Below are 27,330 nucleotides of genomic sequence, written 5' to 3' on the forward strand. Positions count from 1 at the left end.
ACTTGACTACAGCGAGATGTTCGATGTTACAAACAACCCCACCGAACGCAAAGTAATACCTCGACGCCAAGTACTGTTACGTGCAGCACCACATGATCTGCTTATTGCCAGACACGGTTGAAATTGTCGTACGACTAGGCAGAACGGTAAAAAATTTGGAGCCTACACATGCGCGCAACTGCGCGGCAGCGTCGTGATGGGCCGAAAACCGATTTCCCCTCATGGTCTGTCACCTGTTCAAGGACAACAAGAGAAATATTGTTGCCAAAAATTTTGCCGCGCGAAAGCCAAACTAAAGTGATTTGTTCAAAGGTCACTTGCGATTCGCCAGCGCTTGTGCCGGCTGGGCAGTGCAAGCACGGCACGGCTCGGGAGACGGCTGCGCATGCACTAGCTGGTACGCTACCATCGTATCTAAATCGGCGTACGCGTGAAACATTTATTCAAGACATTCTTTGGTTTTTATTCCCAACCACGCATTAGAAGGCACTTGTGACCGACTCGGTGGCTCAGTGGCGTTGTGCTGCTGAGCACGAGGTCGCGGGTTCGATTCCCGTCCGCGGCGGCCGCTTTTCTGATGGAGGCGAAAAACGAAAACGCCCGGTTGTTCCAGATTTAGGCGCACTTTAAAGATCCCCAGGTGGTCAAAATTAATCCGGAGCCCTCCACCACGGCGCTCCTCATCGCCTGTGTAGCGTCGTCGCGTTAACCATGCACCGCAAGCAATCAATACAACATGGCACAAGCTTTGACAATACCTCAGTCATAAGCGTTTGATCAAATGTGTTATAAATTAGCGGATATTTAATAAATCAGTCTGACACTTTATTGCACTTCTGTTCTCGGAAAGGACTCACGATGATCCATAAATTGATCTCGCGCCTGCGTGTGTTCCTGTGCGCGGCCCTATCGATGGCGTGCAACTTTCCATGTGTACGACAACGCCTTAATGCGGAAGCAATCAAGTATGCACCTGCAAGAAAGTGTCAAAGCTTATGTAAAATAAAGTAGAGTTCAGACACTTACATCGGAAACGATACTTGGTTTTGAAGCCAGTTAGCCTAAGTCATCACCTTTGAGCGGTGGTGTATGACGCAACAACTGGTTGCTTATAGTGCATCTAAAATCTTCTGCAGATTCTTTGGGGGAGGGGGGGGAGGGGGGGGGGGAGGGGGGGGGGAGGGTGTCATTCGCCTACATTATTGCCTTTGATGATGTTAGACACAACCGAAGATCATTACCGTAACTAGCGACTAATATAGCCCATAATACTGAACGTTGCGGAATTCCTGTTGAAATTTTTGGGGTGGCGGGCAATACCTACACACTGTGCATACTGTTTGCAATTGAACAACTGTATAAAAATACGAAATGTGCGCTCTACAGCCAAAATTTTACTGTGTTTTGAACAAAATAGAACAGGCTACACGGCCGGAAGGTTTTGTCGTGAAGATCAAAAATGGAGCTGTCAATATTTCATTGTTGTGCAAGGGGAGCAAATGATTTTCGTGAGTGCCAATACAGCAGGTGACGTAAATCTGCTATTCTTAAAGGCTTGGTAAGCGGTGGTAAATATTTTATTCGTTATACGTGTTCTAGAGGCGGTAAATGTTGTTTCGATATCTTGTAAACGCTTTTGCTATCGTAGGATACTCCATAATTCTAGTTGTGATGATATTAAAGTATGTGCCATGCACCCTAACTACGGCGCCGGCGAGTTCCTTTGATGTATACGGGACGGTCTATCGGATACATTTCTTCAGGGCTTTTTACCAGACTGAAGACGGAGAAGTAATTTAAATGAAAACATGGAGAAGAGGGATCCAAAATTTCCGGCATAGACACATGCGAAAAAATGCTGAAGCGTAAATGTTCGATTTTTGGGTTCAAAAAGACCCGCAACCACTTGAAGGACGCGCAGTGTCATCATTGCCTCTGCATTGCACCTGGTTCGACCAAGCGGCGGCGACCAGGAGACGGAAAGGCCATTCACCGCCGAACCACGCTGACATTGGCATCACATGAAGTGCTTCCGCTCTGCGATGGTCTCGTGCGAGTGGCCGTGGACATGCGATATCTCAAGGGATCGCGCAGCGCTACGTAACCGACAATACCAGTGCAGGCACGGGTATATTATGACGCATTCACAGGTGGCGCAATGATTGCACCACAATGGCAAAGCAGACCACATTGCGGAGGATCTATTCAACTCGAGGTGACCCTGTGAATTACGAAGAATGAGGAAAGGACCGTGCGAACCCGCAAGCGACGAATGATCGCCTTCAGAGAGGCGCTTTTGCATAGGATAATTGGCCGGAAGGAACACGGGCCGGACATTTCATCTGCAGCCAATGGGAAGTTCACGAAAGGGAAAGTGCTGTTCTTTGATTGGGCTGCAGGGAATCCTTTGTGTTTGGAAGGTCTAAATAACATCTAGTAAATACAGTGTAAATAGAGCAGGAGACGCATTAAACACTCTGTTCTCTCAGATGTCGTAGTTGTCTTATCCTCGAGGTGCCAGCAGATAACGAGTTCGTCTTCATTCCCCATGTCAGCAGCATCCATCTGCCGCTCAACCAGCAAGGCGAACGACAAAAAAGAGAATGGGAGAACTTGACTAATACCAAAGGCGAACTTTGTTTTTTTGACGTATTTTGAGCTGCAGGAATCACTCCGTCATGTTTCATATCTTCATTTCGCGTGAACTGATGATGATGATGATGTTTAGAGTTTAATGGCGCAAGGCCGACTAAGGGCAAAGAGCGCCAAACAAAAGTGATTACATGAAAGTGACATGGAAGTAAAAGAACACTTTAGTAAAAATAAACAAAGTAAAACACAACGTAATGAAGATGACTGGTGTAAAGGGCCAGGTTGTCAACATGCATGATAAGAAATGAGATGTAAAAATTTTACGTCGGTGAGAAACTCGAAAACGCGTTTGACTGGAAACAGGGCTTCGTCTCCTAAGAAGTGTGACGGGTGTGGTGGAATATGTCGTGTGTGTAGTTGAGGGAAGTGTTTGCGGCGTGTAGTGTCGAGTGCCTTACATTGTATGAGGATGTGCATTACGGATAGGGCCTCTCCGCACCTACTGCACAGAGGTCTTCGAGACCCAGTGAGAAGGTGCGAGTGTGTTGCATGAGTATGCCCTATCCGTAATCTGGCCAAGGCGACTTCAGTGTATCTATTGCGTGTGTCGGTGGTGTATTGTCCCAAGTGTGGTTTTATCACGTGTAACTTGTTGTCTGTCTGTTCACTCCAGTGTGTTTGCCATGTTTTGCGAAGTTGTTGTCTGATGTGTGGTTTCACGTCGGTGTAGGGTAATGTGGTTATGTCTACTGTATTCCTGAGTGTAGCAGCAGCAGCCATTCGGTCCGCTGCTTCGTTCCCGGCTATACCACAGTGGCCAGGGACCCAGCAAACAACTAGTTCAAATTTGTGGACATACACAGACATAATACCCTTGACTATTAGGTTTACAACGTGATTTCTTGAAGACTTTGTTGCCGACAACGCCCGCACGACACTGAGTGAGTCTGTATATAAAATGGATCTTGGTATGTGACATTGAAGGATATGATTGACAACAAGAAGTACACCGTAAGCCTCTGCCGTAAATATACTAGTATGACTATTCAGAGTTTTGGTGACACTAAGGCCGGGCCCATGCGCCGCGCAGGACACAGAGGTGGAAGTCTTAGAGGCATCCGTATAAAATTCAGAGCACTCATACTTCTGCTGCAAATACAAGAAATGCTGCAGAATTGCACATGCGGGAGCTCGGTTTTTATCTACATGTGTGAATGATGTGTCGCATGAGACAGGGCGGAGATGCCATGGTGCTATGAGATCTGTTACAGAACTTTGGATGGTATCTAAAAAGGAGACAGCAAGCTCTGACGCTTCCTCTCTAACTCTGTAAGAGAAGGGCGCAGAGAAAGATGGTCGATTTAAAAGGAGTTCAGTCATGGAGGTATCATGAAAAACTGATTTAAAAGGATGGTGAGGCATGGATGAAATTTTAAAAGCATAAAGAAGGTCTGTGTATGCTCGCTGACGTTGCAGGTTCCATTTATTGCACTCTACATACAGGCTTTCGACTGGACTAGTCCGAAAGGCACCACAGGACAAGCGGAGCCCTAGATGAAGCACAGGGTCCAGCATTCTGAGGGATGTTTTAGTGGCTGACCCATAGACAACGCTGCCATAGTCCAATCGTGAGCCTATCAGGCTGGCAAAAACACGCAACAGAAGCTGTTTGTCAGCACCAAAAGAGATGTGCGAGAGAACCTTCAGGATATTCATTGTTTTTAAGCATTTATGTTTTAGTTGTTTTATGTGTGGGATGAATGTGAGCTTTTCGTCAAAGATTATACCTAAAAACTTGTGTTCCTTTTTGACAGGAATCGAGACACCGTGGAGTTGAATGTCTGGATCCGGCCGGATGCCACGCCTCTTGGAAAACAAGACACAAGTGCACTTCCCGGGATTAAATTTAAAACCGTTCCTGTCTGCCCAACCAGCTAGCTTGTTAACACCAAGCTGGACTTGGCGCTCGCAGACAGACAGGTTACAAGACTTAAAGGATAATTGTACGTCGTCTACATAAATTGAGCAGGAAATCGACGGTGGCAATGCCTTCCTCAGGGAATTCATTTTCACAATAAAAAGGGTGCAACTTAAAACTCCACCTTGTGGCACTCCATTTTCCTGCACATGCACCCTAGAGAGTGCAGTTCCAAGTCGCACGCGAAACGTCCTTTCCGACATGTAACTGGAAAGCGTGTTTATCATGTTACCCGACATGCCAAAGGACTTCAAGTCGCTAAGGATGCCGTACCGCCACGCAGTATCGTACGCCTTTTCAAGATCAAAGAAGACTGTCATACAGTACTGCTTGTGGAGGAAAGCATCTTTGATATAAGACTCTAATGCAACGAGTTGATCGTTGGTAGATCGCCCCGCCCTAAAGCCCGCCTGGCAGCTCTCGAGAAGGCCATTGTACTCTAAGAAGTACACAAGTCTCCTGTTTATCATCTTCTCGAAGAGCTTACACAGGCAGCTTGTCAGGGCAATGGGACGATAACTGGCGGGAGAGGAAGGGTCCTTCCCTTCCTTTAGGAAAGCCACTACTATGGCCTCCCTCCAAGAGCGTGGAATGTGCCCCGAAAGCCATATTTTATTGTATAGGTGTAAGAGTGTTTCAAGAGTGTCTGGGTGTAGGTGCTGCATCATGTTGTATGTAATCTTATCTGCGCCTGGAGCTGAAGGTTTGCACGAGCTCAGGGCAGCCCTCAACTCATAGAGAGTGAATTCAGAGTTGTAAGAAGTTTTTGATCTGTCTTTGTCGTGTAAGGGCTTTTTTTCTGCAGATGTTTTGTGTTTCATGAAAGTGTTCGTGTAGTGTGCTGAACTGGACACGTGTTCGAAGTGTTGTGCAAGCGTGTTAGCCTGGTCTTCAAGTGTGTCCCCTGTTGTGCTAACCAGGGGCAGGCTGTGTGTCTTTTGTCCTTTGAGCTTGCGTATACGTGTCCAGACTTTGTGTGTGTCCGTGTATGAATTAATGGATGTCAAGAAGGTGTGCCAACTCTCTCGTTTCGCCTCACGGCGCACACGTTTTCCTAACGCCTTGGCCCGTTTGAACAAAATGAGGTTACCCGACGTGGGGTACCGACGAAGGACACCCCACGCCTTGTTCTGGGCCTCTCGCGCCCGCCTGCAGTCCTCATTCCACCACGGCCTCCGCTGGTTGCGCGGGGCACCAGAGGCGTGGGGAATGGACTTTTCGGCGGCGTCGAGGATGTGCGCCGTGAGGAGTTGAGTGGCTTCTTCAACGTGTAGGTGTCCTATGGATGTGTGGTGTAGTTTGGATGTCTCTGTAAATGTGTTCCAGTTAGCTCGTGCTTCATTGAACCTATTATGGGAAGATGGACTGCTCGGGCCTTTACCTATATATGTAAGTGAGGTGGGGAAGTGGTCACTGCCATATGGGTCAGTGCCCACACCCCACTCAAGACATGGAAAAAGAACTGCGGAGCCAATCGCCAAGTCAAGACATGAGTATGTGTTGTGTCCTATGTTATGGTATGTAGGCTGTTTATTGTTGAAAAGGCATGCTCCTGAAGATGTAAGGAATTTTTCTATAAGGCGACCTCGGGCATCCGTACGAGAAGAGCCCCAAAGAGTGTTGTGAGCATTAAGGTCGCCTGTCAGGATGTATGGTTCGGGCAGCTGGTCAACCAGCGCCTCGAAGTCAGAGCTTAAAAGTGAAACATCAGGAGGAATGTATATCGAGCATACCGTTATCAACCTATTAAATATTATTAAGCGTATTGCTACAGCCTCAAGGACGGTGTTCAAAGTGACAGGGTGGCATGCTAAAGATTTCCGGGCGATTATGGCCACACCCCCAGAAGAGTGTGTGCAGCCATCCCTGTCCTTTCTGTATAACAGGTAACTATTCAAGAAATTTTTGTGTTTAGAATTCAAATGTGTTTCCTGAACACACATTACACTTGGCTGATTGGTATGCAGAATCTCATACACGTCGTCAAGATTATTCATAAGGCCTCTGCAGTTCCATTGAACAATATTTTCTCTTCCCATTATTTAGTGTGAGAGCTACTGGAGTGTGTATGTTTATGTGTTGTCTTTCGGGGCTGTGACTCTTGGATTGGGCTTTTTGGGTGGCCTATCTGTAGGCTTGGACGACGGAGGCCGCTCCTTGCGCTGCGTTGCAGGCAAGAACGGCACGACGTCCATCTCGTCGTCCGATGTCCTGGGTGTGCCCGTCGAACCGGGCCCCCCGGACTTGGCCCCCCTTCGGGGGCCCTTCGTGTGACCCGCCACCGCCGGTGGTGTCGAAGGCACCAGAAGTGGCACGGGCGGTGCGGTAGCGGTGGGAGCCGGTGCAGGGCTCGTGGTGTCCATGGCACACTCCAACGCACTGGACGATGGGGAGGCACGGACGGGAGCGGCACCGGTCCCGACGGAAGAGGTTGCCACCACAACCGCTGCTGCCTCAGCAAGCGGCGTGGTGGCGGGTTGGGCTGCCAGAGGCAACCCCGGGGGGGGCGGCGGAGGGACCAGGTCAGACTCGCTGAACTGGGTCCCTGTGGACACCAGACGCCGCTCCGCCCCCCGGCGAGCCGCGTCGGCATACCTCCCCAGGGGGAAAGAGGCGAACCTCTTTCGCGCCTCTGGGAAGGTGATGTTCTCAGTTACCTTCACATTAATGATCGCCTTCTCCTGCTTAAACTTCTCGCACGTTCGAGAGTAGGCGGCATGGGGTCCCTGGCAGTTGGCGCAGGTGAGGGTTGATGATGGACAATTATCAGATGGATGATCATGCTGAGCGCACTTTGCGCAGGTCAGACGACCACGGCAGGAGTTGGTTCCGTGCCCGAACCGCTGGCATTTAAAGCAGCGGCGCGGGTTCGGAATGTAAGGACGAATGGAGCATCGGATGAACCCTGCGTTGATATGGTCAGGAAGTGAGGAGCAGTTGAAGGTCAAGATGATATGTTTCGTGGGGATTACCTTATCATCTCTACGCATCGTGATGCGGCGCACGGCTGTGACACCCTGATCCTTTAGACCTTCAAGAATGTCGGCATCTGTCTCGTTAAGAAGATCTGCCTCAGAGATCACACCCTGCGAGCTATTCAGGCTGCGGTGGGGTGTGACCCTGATGTCCAGATCGACCATTTTCGTCTGACCAAGAAGTGTGGTTGCCTGCTGTTGGTTTTTTACTTCAACAAGGACTTCACCTGTGCGTTGTTTTTTGGCGTTATAGGTTTTCCCAATGATTCCATCAAGGTATTTTGTAATCAAAAATACTGATTGTGAAGCAAGAGGGCGGGCTGTGTCAAGGGATTCGATAACAAGGAAACGAGAGTATTTGTCTGGCTTTGGGAAGCTCATGCTTGGAAGTGGGGGGAAAGATACTTCGGTGCGGCCCCTTTTCAGGGACCGATCACGTTTGGGGGGGGGTTTTGAATTTTCCATACAGCATAGAAAAAAGCAGGGGACGGGGGTACTTTCTTCTCAAACCTTACCCTGATAGCCTGAGAGGTCCCGGAGCTCCCTGCCTGGTAAACAGACAGGGAGCCCATCCGCCGGAGCTTGACCTGGGCTCCGACGGCCACCGTTTGAGGCTTCTACCCTTCACCTTTAAACACATCACCACGGTAGGTTACAGTTTATGTTGGGGGCTCGGGGTCCGCGGTGTCGCCAACACCGTCACCATGAATACTCAAGGTGCCCCGTGCGGGGATTTCGCGTGAACTGAATAATCTGCCCGCACGCAATACACTGATAAGATTCACCACATACTCACCTCCACACCATCTGTGACAAAGAGTTGGATCGTGTATTCTTCTTCCTGCGGGGAGAAGAATGTGAAGTAAACAATTCTACCGCAATTCTTGAAACGAGGTAGCAATTACAAAGCAAACAAACACGGTCCCACTGCATGCGTGTAATTGCAATACTTTCTTCACACACCGTCCTTCACCGCTGCAGTTCTTTCGTTGATTACCAGGAAGGCGATTCGGGGCAATGGCCGAAATGCTCTCGTCAAGCCCCCTTCCATTTTCTTGGAACAGTGTCTTTGGCTGCTCAAACTGCGGAGCTGTTTAAGCGGACAAATGTTGCCTTTCAAAGCAAAGGAAAAAGCAGTTGCGAACATGCGTCAAGCTAATCTTGCTATATTTGCACCATCTGACTTCTTCAAAAAGACGCTTTGCTGCGTCAGCACCGGATGCCCAATTTTACGTAATGGCGCAATTAAGTCCTTCGCATTAAAACGAAGACTAAACCCAAAATAGCGATCGTAGAGGCACATTCCCTTCGAGGTTCACTTACGGACACCATGTGTTGCTTGCCCCGGGAACCCACTGTTGTGGTATCAAAGGCAGCAGGTTTTCACTGCTGGAAATTCAGGTTCTAGCCGCAGACATCGGCCTCGCGTAGATTTGGTGGTAATGAGTACATACTGTATGTCGTATTCGCGTAAAAAACAAAGGAAGCTAAACTAGAAGGTTTTGTAGTGTATAATTTTGAGACATTACGTTCAAGTTTTCGCACCGTCACGCTTGCACAGTTATTTTCCTTCCAACTGATGGAAAAGACGCATCTGTGCTACAGCGCTTAAAACTCAAAGCTTGTAAAGATGAAATTTCGGCTGCAAACTTAAAACCAGGGCTTGACACTGCGTCTTGATAAGGAAACCGTACGTAGAGAGACACAAGTTTCATGTTAACAAAAAGAGTTTGTCCCCTAAAGGAGCTGCATTCGATTTCTAGGGACTAATCAAGGTCACAGCTTGAAATAGGGATGTTTCCTGCAGCGTAGCTTTGTTGACTCTTTTTTGTATATGCAGTGCTACATCAGCCATTGAGTACTTACTTGCCACTATGCTTCTATTTCACTGTAGTTTTGAAGCGCCTACGACAGAATTCATTTTTGAATTTAAAGCACACCAGTATTTGCAATAGGCATTGCGCCAAGCCATTCAAGCACTACAAGCGGTGATCACGTGAGCTTGTTTTGGGTTAATTTTCCTTGTCTAGCTATATGATACACGAGTGGTACAAGGAGCCGCACGTATACGGTCGTGTTGGATTGTTTTGGCTAGATAATTTTCATCTGCTGACGACGCAGACGCAGCAAAAATAATCTCGAGAGGACAACTTTTCCCGCTTCGCTGTAAAGTGAGTAGAAAGTCGGTGCTTGTGTTACCTCTTCTCGACCTTGCTCTTTCATGCACTGTTTCCTTAGGTGGGACAGAACTTGTGTTGGCAGTAATCTGACCATACCAATGGTTATTCCGTGCCCGCTAGCAACATACCACGAGCGTTTTCTTGAGGATCACGTCCGCCTCGTTGAAATGGGCCGACCGGAACTGGAACAGGGATTTTCCCACGGAGTCCTGAGCGCCAAACGTAAGGACGTCCGAGTCGGCGTCGGATCCTTTCAGCCGGTACACAATGGCTCCTGCGGGAACACGCGGCGACACGCGCGTGAAAAACAGGCTGTTCATCAATGCACGCAAGATTACTCCCACCCGTCGCTAAGCACAAATACAGGGCCCGAAAGTTTGGACACCAATGCAAGTGTCCGTTCTGTGAATTCGTCATCGTATCCTCATTTGCTGCCTTAACTGCGCTTTTAGAATGAAACTTTGGTTAATGTGTGAAGGGTCTGAATGCATAAAAAGGCAAATATGCATGCACCACACGTCGAAATATATAAATGGTCATTACAATATAATTTAATCCTTTTGCCTGTAGACCAGTAATTTCAGCAACAACGTGGTCTACCACTACTTTCATCGCGGAGGTTAATGCACTAGGAATATCGCAGCATGGCTATCTGTGGGACCTTCTAGAGCTTGCTTTTTTTAAATTTTTACATCTTCAAAAGTACGTTTACGAACATGCGGAAATCCGAAAAGCAATGAAAGAATGTCACCTGCTCGGTAAAAGGTTAAATTAATTTCCGATGTAATGATGGCTTTAGACAGTGCAGGTACACATCGATAAGTTGGTGCCTCGTTTACACAATTGCATGTTATTGGCTATACCGCGTATGTCCTACCGCAGATAACGTCTGTGTGCAATAACTTATCGCTCACAGAAATTTTAATTTATCCGCAACTCATTGTTGCGTGCAATGCCACTCGCCTCCTTTCCGACTAAAAATCAATGTTCCCAATTAGGAAATACGGAAAGAAAGGTGAACAAAGCAAGACCCACGCCAGTTAAAATATCCCAGGTTGAAAGCCGCATTTAAAGTATAAATTATAAAGTCCGGCCACTTGTAGTCTGGCGAGTTGAGACTCCCGCAGGCGAGTGGAAAGGAGCTAGACGGATAGTAATTTCACGGCGCGGCAGTGACAGTCAATAGAGCTGTGCACGGGACGAAAATTTGGGCCCGAGCCCGGTGCTTATCGCAGTAGGCCTGGCCCGACCCGATGAAGGAGGCCGACGGGCCCGCCCGGCCCGGCCCGAGACTTTAACCTTATGGCCCGGGCCCGGCCCGGACCGGCTGCGTGTTTCTAACCAAAATACCGTAGGGGCCCGCGCCTGATTGGGGCACGTTTGGAAGCGAAAACTACCTAAAGGTGGTGAAATGCATCTTAAGGGACATGATAACAGGCAAAACCAACATTAAACGGGCAAAACAATCCCCAATTAAACATAACAATCATGCACATATCCCTACTGGAGCTGTCCTTCGCTCAGCTACATACTAAAGAATTGTAACCGACATAAAGGTGACCGAACCGCCTAACCTAAAAAAACAGATGAATAAAAAACCCCCCATCAACTGAAAAATTGATGGTAATATTGAAAAATGTTCAAGAAAAGTAGCCGAAACCGAAATGGCCCCAACCACTGAAAAGTAAAAAAAAAAAAAAAAGAGCTGGAGCTCCCCTAACGGGAACAAAACCACTCGACATTTTGTGTAGAATTTCATAATGTTCCATAAACGAATTAAAACAAGCAATTAAAAATAGAATGGCACCTTGGGCAATTGAACCTGATTTTTGCGATTGTTATCCAGAAATGGAACCTGTATGCCAGGGGACCAGCCGGTTCGTGTTTGTTTAAACAGGGTGTGTATTTGCTTTGTTGTTTCGTCAGTATACGTTTCCTTTTCTCAACAGTATATAGGGCTGTCGGACTCGGTCCCTTCTTTTTATCGAGGCGCGCAAAGTACACGCGTGCATTTATGCACATTTTTTCGTTGCCGCTTCACTACGTTCTATACCGACTCATATCGCTTATCTATAAGTTTCAATCATATTAAGTGTTACTGTTTAGGTGGCTGTTGGCGCATTTAAACCACCCTACTCCCCTGTTGCGCTTTTTCTATCGTCTTCATCTGCCGGATACGACGCCCGAGGGCACAGGCCACCTCCTACCACCAGCTACGCTCGCCACGATGTTTTCCCGCCGAAACAAAGAGCAAAACTAAAGTTGAATTGTCACCTCAGTGTTTGACAGCTTCATTTTTGTGTGCTCAGAGAAGATAACGCAACTCTGAATAGGGCACTGCTACTAAAAACAGATGGAGACGCAGGTTTCTCTGGCAGTGTTTGCAGTTCAAAGTGTTCCATATTGAAAATTTGTTTTCGCCTGAACTGAGAGGTGGAAACTAGTCACGCTGAATTGTCATTCGTTGTACTTCCCTAGGCGGTGTGTCGCTGAGCCGCATGTGTTGCTCAGTTCATCCCAAGGCATGCAGTTGCAGATCTCTCACACTTACCGGGTTGCCATACGTCCACATGTGCCTCAGGGCCTAACGCTAAGTCTCATGGAATGTAAAAAGAAACCTGACCTGTGCTTTTACCGCGTCAGCAAAATGTAGTTTCTGTGATATCATAGAAAACCTAAGTATTGCTTCACTGCGCCGGGCCAGCCCGGGCCGTCAGGACAGCCCGGCCCGTCCGAAGCATTTACATTTCAGCCTGAGTCCGGCCCGGGCCCGGTTGATAAGTAAGTCGGGTGGCCCGAGCCCGCGCACACCTCTAACAGTCAATTCTAAGGGGTCGCACAATGCACTAACACTGCACTAAAACAAAAAAAATTCACAGCATATCCACGGGGTGAATGATGATGAGTGGGCGAAGCTCCTGAGGGGAAATCATCGGTAAAACCGTGACTCTTCAGTGAAAGTTCGCCCACTACATCTGTGTCCGAACGTAACGTCTAGAAAGTCTCGCTTAATTAAACCGCGCGTCGGCACCTTGGGGCTGAGCTCGCCTGATGCGTTTTGCAAACGCCTCACGAGCTGTCACTGCATCGGGGTCTGCCTGCCGATACGCGCGCTTTCTCGCCGCTTCCCGTTCTCTGACGTTTTGGAGGTCCTCTTCGCGCCGCAGCCGTGCCGCTTCGCGTACGGCAGGGTCCTCGCGCCGTTGCCGTGACGCTTGGGCCTCTCGTTCTCGAACGCTGGGATCTTGGCGGCGTCGTCGCGCAGCCAGACGACACGCTTCGGCCTCCCGCTCTCGTACGGCAGGATCTTGGCGGCGGCGTCACGCAGCTTCACGGAGCGCTTCTGCCTCGCGGGCTCGCACATCTGCAGCCTTATCCATCGGGCGACTCCGAGCGCGCGCCAACAGCGAACGGATTTTATTACAACGCTCCCCGCCATCTAGTAAACAATCCAAGAACTAAACTAGAGGTAGCCACGCCATCTAGTAAACAATCCAAGCGCATCTTTTCATCATATACAAGTACCGCCATCTAGTAAACAATCCAAGAACTAAACTAGAGGTAGCCACGCCATCTAGTAAACAATCCAAGAACTAAACTAGAGGTGGCTAGATACATACGTCGAGGATGGACAGACCCATGCCCTAAAGAGCTTCGCCCCTAAAACTGAATAATGTGAGTGCGCCTGGTTTCTTGGTTACATTTATCGCCAAAGGAGATACCTTATTAAGCACGATAGGTAACGTGAAAGCTACTTCAGTTGAGTTCTGCTGCTGAGCTCAGTGCGACAGGTACGATGCCCCATCGTTGTGGTGGCCTGATTTGTAAGGCGAATGCTTTAAAGGAGCCATGAAGAGAAAACGCTGGCGCCGGCGTCGGTGCTGGCGCCTCTGAAAACGGCTCTGAAACGGCATTGATTGCGACGCGTTCCGTAGCGCGTGCTTGTGCCCCAGGAATAAATGCACAAGCGCGTGCCTTCGTTGCTTAGGCAACACCTGGGAATGTGCACAGAGATTGCGGCGGCTGCAGCGACCGCCAATCAGCGTCCGGCGGCAGCGACACGCGGCGCCGCTCTTCTCCACCGTTCACGGCATTATACCGCAGAGGAAGTGACGGATCGGAAGAACGCAGCCAAACCAGCGAACAGTATTCGCCGCGAGCTCGACATGTAGGTGGCGACAGCGTCGCGCTGCTAGTGTGGATGCTCCGCTGAGCGGCCCGTAAGAATGCACACTGTGGGCGCGCTTCGTGCCTTTTTCTCGCCGTATGTGCGCACGAAAGGTGCAAACAAGAGTGGTATGCTGTAGTTCGGTTCCTCAACGTTCAATGTATAGCATGGAAGCGGCAGTAAGTTTTCATTACTACGCCAAAAAAAGCGACGACTCATCGGGAATCTCAGAATGGCCGTAATTGTGACAATGAACTTGTACGCTGTGGCTCGTAGCAAGCTCGATCTTTCCAGACTATGGCTTTGAGCCTTCAATAAAAGCATAAATAGAAACAAATCAGGAAGCCTCGATCTCTGAAATTCAGTTTACAACGGCAATCTCAATCGCTTTCACTGGTAGCATGACGCATACTTGCATTTGTGGGATGCCCTGAAATGGTAACACTACGTAACTGCCCCGAAATTCTTTCTAAGAGCTTACGATATTTTTTGTGTTCAAGAGGCAACATAAGATTACTGAATTTTGATCAGTGCAGATATATAAATGTAACCGCTGTAACGGGTCTTTCAAATGAAATTTTAGCGACTCTGAAGGAAGGCTTGATGAATTACGGTTTCGGATGACTTATTTACGGCTTTCGTCGCAAGTGAACTTGCGAATTGAATTGTCAACGCACGCAGTACAATCAACATCTCATGTTTAGCTAGGTTTTCGCAAAGTGACAAGCAGGTTTACAGTGTGCAAACCAAGCTTCTGGGACCTCACAGTGAGCACAAATTTTCTGTTACAACTGCTCTGTTGACCGTTTGCGTTCCTTTTAAAATTTAACGGGTGCCTGCAACAGCGAGATGTGTTTGCATTCTTGCGTATAAAGTCGCTTACGAACCCTAAAGATGGCAATAAATGAAGTTGCGCTGTTGCAGACGTAGTAAAACATTTCCTTTTTATTTCTCGTTGCGAATCAGCGCAACGGGTTCCCGGTAACTACTTTGTTTTGTAAAGTGAATATCGCCTTTGTGTTGTCATTTACTTCTTGAGGATTGGTTAAAAAATAAAATTCTGTGCATTTCGTTTTTTTTTTTCGGGAAAAGGGGGGGGGGGGGGGTCCTGCCAACGTTGCAAGAGCAGCGAGAAGAGAATGCATGTAACGCAAAAAGCCAAACTATGGTTATCACTATTACTTACAATCGAAACTACACTAGGCGTCGTGTTTTGTAGCGGTGAAAAAGCAGTATTTTAACACGTATTTTCAAAACTGATTAAACCCCCCTTTGGTCCGAGATTGTCCAGGAATTGTGGCTCGCCTTTTTCAAAATTGCATTGAAAGCAAGCATTGTGGGAAAAAAATAAAAAAAAACAGTGAGTCATGGCACACACCCTTCACACATGTGGGCAACAACGTGCATTATATTACGCGTTTTCTCCTCTTTCTTTAAACTTAGGTCCACCTTAAGAGGTTAAGACGTGACCATATTAGGCATTTGGTTATGCTGAGTGAGACACGTTTTTTGAACAAGGTGATTCATGTCGGTATATGAAAATGACACACGGAATGCCACATGGCAGACGCAAACTCACAACTGCTTAATTTTACCAAAAAATCCCCCCTAATTACTCTTGCGCATCCATAGAAACGTATTTTAAATAATACGTAAAATTAGCAACTCGATACAGTTGACTAAATGTTTATTCCTCCTCCTTAGTATAAACAACGACTGTCCAAAAATGGTATTTATTTTAGAAAAGGCACGGGAAGGACACGATCACAAATGCGCTTGCGGGTGTAAAATACGTGTCCGGTAAATGTATGGGCGATAGCGCACGGGTCGTGTGCAGTGTAAATGTTTTTGTTTGTTTCTTCTTTCTATAAGGACACAGCGCAATTTTACAAGGGTGCGGAATTTGCCCGCGTATGCACAGGTCTTGTCGCTTCTTACCCGTTTCGCGTACTAAACTTTTATCCTTTAAATAATCACCACGCCACCTTCAAAAAGCACCCTTCGACGTTCCCGAAACGGCAGACGACTGCACTCATCAATAATAAAAGTGCAATGTGTGGAAGCAATGTTTATAACACGCTTCACACTCAAGCGGTGACCACGGCGAAGATGTTTCGTGGAATTAAACCAGCGCATTAACCCGCAACGGCCGCTGATTATTGCGTTTCTAGAGGAAATGGGCAAGCAGAGGTAACTATGTCATTGCTTACTGCCAAACGAGCACACATATTAGTTGTTTTGTCGTGTGCAGCACGCGTCTTGCGCCGCACGCAACGTGAAAAAGCAGACGACGCGAGAGCGCCATCCACACTAGGGGCGGTTCGTCCCGCCGCCGCCAGGGGCCGACTGTGTTCGCGCTCGGGGCGAATACTCGCAACTCGCAGCGCGAAACTCGAAGAAGCACTCAGCGGCGTTCGATTGGACACTAAAGCTTTCGCATTCACAACTCGTAAGGAGGGCTCAGGTGTCCTGAGAGTTTTTTTTTTTTGTCTGCATCTTTTTAAACGCACATACGAGCGGATTTGAAAAAAAAAAAAAAATGTAGGAGGGTTGAAATGGGCACTCCCGATAGCCAGCCCATACATATATAGAAAAGGATCTTAACGGGCCATATAAACTTCTTTCTACACTTGGCTTGCATCTAGGAATCATTTGGCGGTCGTTGTGGCGAATTTTAAAACTGAAGGAAAAGTTCCCAAACGTTTTTTCGTTTGAGCGGTTTATGATTTATCAGGGTTTTTTGGGGCTAAATGTCTTCATGGCCCATGAGCGCGCTTGGTGCCAGGCAAGACAGAGACCTATAAAGAACGGTCTCTACGAGCCAACACTTTTATAAATGCGGCCGTCGGTCCCTAGTAGAGAAACATCCGAAACCCCGTGTGCAAGCTGTCGGGACAGCTGCAACCCTGTAGAGCTTAAAAGTCTGGAGATATGAATGGCTCACGTCAGGCTAGCGGTTAACCGTCTATCACAGCTTAACCTTGTGGGGAAATTCTGTCAATGTAAAGCTCAAATAGGAGCCTGACGAAATGGGACAATCAATTCTTATATCCATATATGTGGCGCCTTTCGTGCGGGTACATTAATTATTATTATTATTATTATTATTATTATTATTATTATTATTATTATTATTATTATTATTGTTATTATATTGGCCTGACATACTTTTTTTTTCAAGTGCAATGAAGGCTTTTTTTGTCATGTTTCCTACAGCCGATCGGCTGGTGCTACTTACCGATTGGTGTTTCCTTGGGAAGCTTGAGAACCCTCATGTTGTGCGAGTAGTCTATATTTGGAGCGTTACCTGCAAGCAAGCACCAGAAAGACAAGGGTGTTTCTTCTTGATAAACTGGCGCGTGGTGATTCTTGAACGTCTCGCAGGCAGCTCAGTAGTGCAACACCGTCTCAGGAGAAAGGGTTCCCTTAAACTTGGCCAGAACAGAATCAATAACAGCGTTTGCATTTCTCTGGACACCACATTGTAAAAAATAAGCGCACAACTAAACAAGCTATAGGTTGATTAATCCCGTCACGCGAAATACGTGGGCGCAGTGGCGATGCGCTGCCGCTTGCCCTATATTTCTCAACACCTGTTGCGCCTTTGCAGATATGAAAAGCCAACTAGGAGAATCGGCGGTGAGATGTTTAGGTGAGGCCCCCTGGCTGCTGACGGCAGCTTAAAGACTCGCACCGCTGCCGTCTGCTACACTCCGCTTGTGAGGGGCAGCTGTGTCTGTGCTCGAAGTCACCGGATTTGATGCTGTAGTGCATGAAAAAGCGCATTTACAGTAATTCAGAGGGTGTAGCCCGAAGCAACCCATTTCCGTTTGAACCCGTCCAGCTTGAACCCATTCCCGAAACGCCCTTCCCGTTTGGCCCGTCCCGTGTGCGCCCGTTCCCAAAGAGCCCTTCCCGTTTGGCCGCTTTCTGTTTCAACCCGTCCCCAAAACACCCTTCCCGTTTCAATCCGCTCCCAAAACGCCCGCCTCAAATAGTTCAGATAACTTTCTAAGCTCGCAGTGCGTTTTTAGCCACCAAAATTGCGCTGGGCAAGGTAGGGTAGGCTTTGAGTAAGTACTACAACATATTTTACTCATTTTTGCCTAATTATTTAGCGGGGGGGCAAATTCTACTTCACCTTGACTCTAACTCTACTCGGTAGATGGCGCCACGGACACGGTTTCTTTTTATAGCTCTACAGGCGATGGCTACAATATTCTCAAAACAACTACAGTTATTGTGAACTACAGCAACAAAATTATGCGTGAATTACTTTGAAACTAATTCATCAGATGTCGCTACTTGCGCCGCGGTGGCCGGAATGCGCAAACCGCGAATGGTGTGCTAATAGGTAACACGGTAAATGGTGACACAAACACGGTAACGATATGCTAAAACTCGTACACGCAAGAGAATACAGCTTGGGGTGTTCTTAACGCCTGCACGAAAAATTTCTGTGAACCATTTCCTCCAAGCAAAAATTTCAGCTTTAGACTTCAATGGCCATTTTTTTACAGATATGTTCATATAAAGTGACCCTTGGACACGCATTAAAATTGACCGTACCACTGGCTTGGTCCATAATAGTTACCGCGTTCATAAAATACGGTTTTTTTCTGTAGTTTGCAAGATTTTGTAATTATATTTCGCGAGATCTTTTTCCTGCGTAGAAGTAGCCCTGTACTATCCCGAATAAATTAATAGTATCCCGAATAAATTAATAGTTGCATTTGTTAAAGCACCCAACTTCATTTTCGCAAGAGGTCCGGACGCTACAAACTGGCACTGCGACCGCGGAAAGGTTCTATTTTGTTAATTCTCGTCCTTTCTTTTTTTGTATGTGTTGCATATAAGTGCATGTGCATTCGTATATGCAACCGTAGGGGCTGGCACCGTCACCGCTGCCGCAGAGTACGCATGCGAGCAACACGTTCCAGACCACTCGACCAACGCAGAAGCAGACGGAAGGGTGTGGTTTCAGCTGTACGTAATATACCAACGCTGTGCGGGGTCGGACGTAAAGAAGCAACCTATGTGTTGTTTTTTAATTGGCGCCGCGTATCGTAAAACGGACCATTGCGGAAAGGTTGCAGATTAATAGGGCGTCTGCATACTTTGGCTCCGCCAGCCGTAACGTTTTTTTATGAGGTTGAAATACAGTCGAACGTATGTATAATTTCGAACATCGCACGCCTCGGCCCGGGTCACCCGATTCGAAACTGGGTTCGTTATTCCGGGAAGGGGCTAAATGGGAAAATACGAAACAAGAAGGGCGTTCTGTACCGGGTTGAAGAGGCGCGGAATAAACGAGAAGGTTCAAATGGGAACAGGCGAAATGGGAAAGGGCGAAAGGGGAAGGTCATTTTGCGCCGGGTTGAAACGGGAGGGAACAAGCGGGAAGGATGAAGTGGGAATGGGTTCAAACGGGAACCTCCCAATTCAGATATTTTGCCAGCTTTTGCCACCTAAGAATTATTTTAAGCTGTATCTCGCACAAGCTTGTAACACGAGTACAGAGACAACAACTTTTTTCAGAGCATTGGTCAAAAGATCGTGAGTAACTAGTTCTTCCTAGGTTATTTGCGAGGTTCAGTGCTCAGACCTACTCGGTAAGTATTCGAAAGGCGTAGGCGTCTCTAAAGTATTTTTGAGGAACTCTTATGACGACTGAAACATCTGTAATGCTACGCACCAAGCAGCGGGTACCTGCACGCGCATCGCACAGCAGGAAATAAAACGGATGTCTTCTATTTCTTTCGTTGTCGTTAACTTGTATCAGATGAATGTTTATTCGTTTTGTCCCCAACGCATTTCTGCACCATAACAAACGTCTTAATAGGGGGTTTGCGGATGTTTGGGAGGCTCACAAAGTTCGTGTGGATATTTTCTTCAGGCTGTATGGCCTACATTGCCTTCTTCACAAATGGGCTTTCGTTATGGCTGCGTGCAAGAAGCGGTATATCCGCAGCGTGCGTTGTTTATTCACGTGCAAATACAATCAGAAGGTTTGTGCTACGTCACCGTGAAACGGCGCTGACAACGTTGTCCAGAGGACTAGAAGGCGGCTTTTGTGCCCCAAATTTATATCGTAACCATCTTTATCATAACGAACTGACTCCCAACCCGAACGGTTATGACAGGGTGATGGTGTTGAAGGCTTGATATACTTGCTACCGAACGCAATAAATAGTATACGTGCCGGTTTCCATCATAACAAGAACCGAAACCGATAAATATGTCCAAGCAGCTCTTTATTGCTTTTCATCCCCTTCAGGCGTAAAGAACAAATCCTGTCCTACTCGGGATGGCATCCCAGGAATTGAAGAAAATTACTCTTACTCTTTTGTCCTGGACTGAGGGCCCCGCCCACTAACCAGCTTAATTTTACTGTTAAATAAAGTTTTTCCTCCCTGTAATGCTCCCCCGCCGCCTTCTCCTCCCCTTGAGTGCAGATTTACTATAACGCAAATCTGAACATTGAGAAGATAAGGCTGTCGGAAATGAACCGTAACATTCCTCCTGGTCTGAACAAACATTGTGTCACTGTGTTTTTTGGTTACATATGATTAGCATGCATGTGTACATGTGCATGTGCGTGCGCGTGAGTGTGTGTGCGTGCATACGTGCGTACGTGCGTGGCATGTGTGCTTGTGTGTGCGTGAGTGCGTGCCCCCGTGCGTGCGTGTGTGTGTGTGTGTGTGTGTGTGTGTGTGTGTGTGTGTGTGTGTGTGTGTGTGTGTGTGTGTGTGTGTGTGTGTGTGTGTGTGTGCGTGCGTGTGCGTGTGTGCGTGCGTGTGTGATGTGGCGGAAACGTATTATGGCGGCGCACCTGATGGAAACCGACTAGCACTAGCTCCACTCCGTACTGACTCTTTATAAGGACAGAAAAGCAGTAATGAAAAATGGGTGTGTCATTCCTAAGTCTCTATGATTTGGTTTGCACCTAGAGATATCAGACGAGGTTGAAACGACGATTACTTTTTGGAGGAAGTGGTTATGGCGCCGTGCCCTGTATACGAGCCCAGCCTCCGAGCCGGAACCAACCACGTTATTGGTGTAGTGCTCAATTGCTAAAATTTTGCTCCATAAGTCTTCATACTGGTTAGATGCCTGGTATAAAACAAGCACGCATCTCTACACACAGTAGGTTATTTAGAACTCAACCTACATTTTTGCGGCCCACAGTGCATGTCGCCATACTTTCATGCCATGAGAACGTAAAGCGATGTGGTTTGAGCGTTCGGCAGGGTTGAAAAAAGTGTCCTACCATCTCCATACATACCATTACGGTGAATCGTAATGCCTTCTGCAAAAGCCGAAAGCCCCGAAGGCGTGGAACTTGTTTTCGTCTTGCATTTTCGCTATTCTCTATTATTAGCACATGACTGTTGTCTTAGTTCCAAGGATTGCTGAATACAGAAGCTAACGCCCAGCTTCGACTCTTCGCGCTCCGCAAAGTATTGACTTTGCAAGAAATGGGGCAACCCCGGCAATGTTTCTTCCAGAACAGTATCAAAAACTATACTTTCAGAGACGCCTTGAGCCGGTGCATGCGATTGTAAGTCTTTTATTATGATAAAAAGTTACGCTTACACAAAATCTGGTGCGGACAAGCATGAGAATTCAACCTAGTGCAAGGAAACCGCAGGGAGAGCGAGCCCGAGTGAAGCAGACAACAAATGCGAGAATTCCTAAGCCGACGTCATGGAGTCGCGCTTCGCAGCGCTGCCAGTGGACGCGCTCAACGCCAATAGAAGTAAACGCACCTTCCACGTTTCCAATGTCTAGAAGCAGAAGCATGCAGAACCACATGGCAGGCGTACATCTGCAAGAGAGAGAAAGAAAAAGAAACATTATTTCATGTACAGCCTTAAAGCACAAAGAAAACATTAAAGAACACAAATAAGCGGTTTTATTTCCTGAGCTGCAACTACTTCGAAGATACTGTTTCTTCTATTTTCCATTCAACATTCACAACCTTCTCGACTCGCTAGTTCAGCCTATTTGTGGAATTAGTTCAGCAAGGCTCCATTGCACGGTTTATAATGCAAGCTTTACGGTTTCGATACAGTTATTCTGGCGGTATGAGTGATCCCGTTTAGAAACCATTGCTAGCCCCTAGGATCCTGGGCACGGATGCTATTATGTTCCAAGTGCCCTTCTTGGGCTCTTGTCTTTCTCAACTCAACTATTGACTCTTGCCCATCGCGGGGCAGGGTTACCCCATGCCGTTCTCATTGCCGCGATTCGTTTCGGTGGCTGTTTCGGGACTGTTTTCAGAACTTGTCCACTTTTCAAAAAAAAAAAAAAAATCCACCTGGCTGCAGTGCGTGGTGATAAAGGTGAACAAATTTATGGTGGACCACTAAGGCGGCATTCCGCCCTCTGATGATGGCGCGCTTTATATCGCATTTGCGTGAGTGTAGCTGCACCACCCGAGCGTTCTGGGAAACTTAGGCAATGCGCGTTTCTAGCAGCTAAAGCTTCCTTTTCAGGTAGGTCCGTGCATAGGTTCTCCTTGGTGTTGTGTTAAGGTTGGTCTAAAATCCTCTAGCATGGTTATGGTCACGGGATGCAGGATCAATTTCACAAATATATATATATATATATATATATATATATATATATATATATATATATATATATATATAGTCTGAAAAGATAAAAACTCACCCAGAGCGCGAAAAAAATAAGGTTAGTAGAGACAGAGACAAACGAGAAAGACGTAGAAAATAGATTTACTGATGTTTGAGGGAGAGGACTCCCTTTCTTCAAGAACGGGAGTCCTCTCTCTGAAACGTCAGCGCAAACTTATTTATATTTTCTACGTCTTTCTCGTTTGTCTCTGTCTCTACTAACATATATATATATATATATATATATATATATATATATATATATATATATATATATATATATATATATACGATAGAGAAGTCGAACTGAAAAACATAGCAAAATTTATTCTAACGTTTCGACCGGGGGCCGGTCTTTTTCAAAGATCTTTGAAAAAGACCGGCCCCCGGTCGAAACGTTAGAATAAATGTTGTTATGTTTTTCAGTTTGACTTCTCTATCGTACAGCTAACCTCATAGCCAGGAACCTTTTCCCTTAACTATATATATATATATATATATATATATATATATATATATATATATATATATATATATATATATATATATATATATATATAGACAGAAAATACGGGTTGGCAGCCAAGAAAACCTCGGAGAGCAAAGGGGAGGTTGTGGTGGGTCATAGAAACAGATGAAGAATTTTTTGAGTAAGAAAGACAGTGGTGAAAAAATGCCCGCCTGGTGGGATCCGAACCCACGACCTCCAGAATACCGGTCTAGTGCGATAACCACAACGCTACCGGCGGGGCTGTTTTCCCACCACTTTCTCGGGTATTTATGTTAAGGTATTTTTTGTTTCCTGTACTTGGGGGTGGTGCAGAAAACAACTCACAGCAACTCACAGCTCAACTCGAATGGCGGTCGGGGCGGAAATCGGATGTGCCATCATCCACGGAGTGGAGACGCTGCCATTTATTTATTTATTTATTTATTTATTTATTTATTTATTTTATAAAATACTATATTGGCCCTTCGGAATTCGCTCTGCATTCGCCCTACGGAAGGGGGTTTTACTGTTTACACATATATAAACACGAATATTCCGAAACGCGAAATAACAATAAAGAGGAAAAAAGTGCAATGTTTGGTATGAACAACAGCATACACAATTAGTAGAGAAAATAACTGATTACAGCCGCACACTCAAAGGAAACAGCTACAAGTCATGTTGCGCTTGTACGCAAGTGTTGCCAGAGCGCCGCGGAAAATATTTCATAAGGGGCAGGAAGAATATGTCGGGCAGGGCATTCCTATTCTTATCAGTTTTTAAAAGAGTACGCATGTAATGCGTATGTGCACCATGAATGTTCTCCGATATTTTCTTGCTGTTATCCCTTCGTCCGGATGTATACGTGCGTGCGTGTGGGAGGTGGGGGGGGGGGGGACCGAATGTACTGATGTTGATCCCTTGCTACTTCCCCTTACAGAATGTTTTAAGACGAAGCACAGAGTAAAGTTCCGCAGGAGTTTTAGAGTGTCGCATGAGACAGGTGTTTTAAACTTGCAACGGTAATCATAACTGTACGAGTTAGTAACAAAGCGCGCATCGGGATTTTGAATTGCCTCAAATTTATCGATGAGAGGGTACCCGACAAGGCGCCATACTCAAGAACTGAGCGTACGCTCTCAGCACGCTGGTTTTCTGGAGGCTTGGAATGTCCGCACCTAAAAGTTGTATACTTAACCCCAATGGGCGCTCCTAAAGAAATCAATCAAATATGGATGTCAGGTTGAGGAGGAGGAGGAGGAGGAAAAACTTTATTGTGAGCCAGGTGATGTGGGAGTGGCTCCTCAGTCCAGGAGACCATGGGACGACCTTGCTGTCTCAGCCCTGGACACCAGGAGTTGCTGTGCATCCAAGCTGGCGCTGGTCGTCAGGTTCTCCCACAGCTCAGGAAGGGGAAGGGAAGTGGGTAAAGGAGGGAGGGCTGGGTTGTGTGCGCACCCCAAGATCATGTGTATGAGGCTACATGGGTTAGGGCAGAATTTACATGTGGCAGAGTATTGGGTGGGGTACATCCGATGTAGCCAAGTTGGGTGAGGAAAGGTGTTGCCAGCATGCAGTTTCTAAGGACCCACGCGAAAACTTGGAGTCAGTTTCAGCTGCGCCATCGAGAGGTACACGACAAGGAGTGCATAGTGTTCTCTGATTTTTTTTTGTGTGCAGTTGAGCTTTTTAACTGACATTTTGACAAAAAATTAACATTGTTTCTAGCATAATCTAATAATTATCAATGTTTTGAACATGCCTTCATAAATATCAATTTTTCTTGCGCGCAAACACGAACCGTTATGAACCGTTATGAACCAGTATTTTTTTAGCTCCTGAGCTGAACCGGAACGGAAATTTTCTTTATGGAACGAAACAGAAACCGGAACAAAAACATTTCATTCTGACAGCCTGGTTATTTTACGTTCTGTTGCACCATGCGTTTCACATAGGGCAAAGCCAAGTCTACGGCAAGCCCGGCCACTTAAATTCTTCCCGCAAGTTCGTGGGGACTGATTAGCCGTAAACTGCCTTCATCTAGCTTGTTGCTGACAGTGATTCAGCCAGCAGGTGATCGAACTAACACGTAAACGTAGAAACACTAGTGCGTACGGCGCGCAATACGCCGGTCGACGCTGCACAGCCGTCGAGCGCGTTGGGCTTGTGCGGACCCCATGTGCGTACAGTGGTTCTTCAGCTGTATCGTTACGCCATATATGAAGGGAGACGGTGCCCGCGCTAACAAAAATGTTTTTGCAGTCAGCGGCTGCCTTAGTCACCACACTAACATTTGTTTTGTATACCTGCCCTGGATACGCCATTTTCGACGCCACAAAACATACGCTGCGGCGGGAGAAATAAAATTTTGGCTTTAATTGATTAATTTCTCAGTCAATAAAGCATCATTTGCCGTCGGACAAGCGCGGAGGCCACTATAAAACACGAAATCTTTCGAATAAGACACATTTGTATTTTGTCTTGATAGCCCCGGTAATGCGGTAGGCATACATGCAAATAATGCTCGCATATCGACGTATACTGAAAAGGCGGCAGAGCGCGCCCACACATGTGCGTATACGGTGGCATCAACACCGTGGAAGAAAAAAAATGCGACAAGTGCGTTCTCTGGTAACATGCAACAGTCTCCATGTGGCTGACCCTGAACTCGCAGCAAACAATCGCCGCTGCAATAACCAGAGACGGTCACGACGTACCACATGGGTGGTAACACATACAAAAGCTACCACACGCAACAATTTGGAGCCATCTTGTCGTCATTGTGTCGGCAGGACTTCTGCCTGCCGCGTTGTCGTATTTCACGCACCCGCACAATGCCTTGACATGCTCCCCTGCTCTCTCTCTCTCTTCTCCCCCGCGTCCCTTCCTTGATTAATGGATACTTGGTGTTGTAGCTGCGTGAACCGTAAATGCTACAGGTAGATGTATTCAGGTGATGCAGTATAAAGAAGTTAACTACCTTTCAGTTACATTACTGCGCGAAAAGAAAAATGAAAGCGACGAATGCCTTTTAGCCCTCATTCAATCAGCCAGCTGGAATTAGTTATTATATTTATCGGAAGTTTTTTTCACTATTTCATTTCTTGTAGATTTACTTCGCAGTAAACACAGCGGAAGGTGTGGCTGCGCCAAAACACATAGCGACCTGTGTGCGCGACCGTGAACTGAATATCACGCACACAAGCGGCGTGCCACTTTGCAGTACGTGCCTGACTTTGCACTGAAAGCATCTTAAAGAGGCACTATTCTCTTCACGTGCAGCGATATGCTGACCTCACTTGAAGGCGTTACTATTCCGCTAACGGCTTGTAACCTGTACGGAAGACCGCAATCGATGGGCGGGACGTTCCGGAGTCGCGCTAATGAAAATGTTCTCGCGCCGTCGCCTGCTACTCCTCCCATGGCGCACTCTAACGTCCTCTTTCACGCCCGTGTCCTTTTTGTGTTCGTCAGACTGAAAGCGCGTACATAGCGGGCACGCGAAGCCGAACGCGCGGTCTCCATTAGAGGGGCCGGGCAGCGCTCGGCCCACTGATCTCAAAATGTCAAGAGCCCTTGCCCCGCCCAGATAACGGGCCGTACCGACCATTACGGTGCACAGCGTACGGGGTGAAGGCACGGAAATAGGAGCGAGGAAATGTATTGCGACGTAAGGTCGGCCGTATGCAGGGATACTTGGGAGTTGTCCCTAATAACCACCCGCTCCAGTCGCACACGGCCCGGGGCGCTTTGCCGCAGAGCGCCGGTGTGTCAATTTGTGCGTCAACATCTTTAGTGAAATCTAAATGCTAGTGTTTGGATACTTTGTCTCCAGACCTCATGCGCAAGGGACCTGGATGGTGACTATGGAAAGTGAGGGGTGTTTAGAGCTCGATGGCAGTAAACCTTTCTGATGGGTGGGGTTTCGAATTAACGGCGCTTCCTTTTTCTTCTCGATACCCGGATATGCCTGAGTAGGCTTCTCCACAACCTTCCCGAGTGGTGCACGTGCATGCCTGTCGCTATCAATGCCTGGTAGGGCCATGGACTGTAAGGTCAAGTGAGAGAGGTCTTCTGCCCCACGGTGTGCTCGCTGTGCTGGGCCGTGGCCTCGACATCGCTGTTGCACGTATGGCAGGTTCCCTTGATCAGAGTTTGTACCTAATCCCTGTTCAACCATAGCGACTGTTCGTGCCACTTTGGACTAAGGCTGCCTCCCATAGCGCTATATTTGTTGCTTAGTGGCGTTTGGGAAAGGGGGCGGGGGCGGGGGGCAAATGGAGTTGCGTACCCTCAGGGTGCTTGGGG

The 27,330-nt window shown here is 47.2% G+C and overlaps 1 protein-coding gene across 1 annotated transcript in view; it reads right to left on the bottom strand.

The window, feature by feature from the left end:
• Window positions 1-21,719, bottom strand: part of LOC144140247 (uncharacterized) — a 99,733-nt gene extending 78,014 nt beyond the window's left edge. The window contains exons 1-4 of the mRNA XM_077672290.1: window positions 21,663-21,719; window positions 17,132-17,200; window positions 9,854-9,999; window positions 8,342-8,386 (exon numbers count right to left, since the gene is read on the bottom strand). Of these exons, the coding sequence (XP_077528416.1) occupies window positions 8,342-8,386; window positions 9,854-9,999; window positions 17,132-17,200; window positions 21,663-21,708 (306 nt within the window). The 5' untranslated portion in view covers window positions 21,709-21,719. The remainder of the gene's footprint in view (window positions 1-8,341; window positions 8,387-9,853; window positions 10,000-17,131; window positions 17,201-21,662) is intronic.
• Between the last annotated feature and the right edge of the window lie 5,611 nt (window positions 21,720-27,330).

Source organism: Haemaphysalis longicornis, unplaced genomic scaffold, assembly GCF_048455015.1.
Source record: "Haemaphysalis longicornis isolate Haplotype H1 unplaced genomic scaffold, Haemaphysalis longicornis Haplotype H1 scaffold_1, whole genome shotgun sequence".
In the NCBI taxonomy this organism is placed as follows: Eukaryota; Metazoa; Arthropoda; class Arachnida; order Ixodida; family Ixodidae; genus Haemaphysalis; species Haemaphysalis longicornis.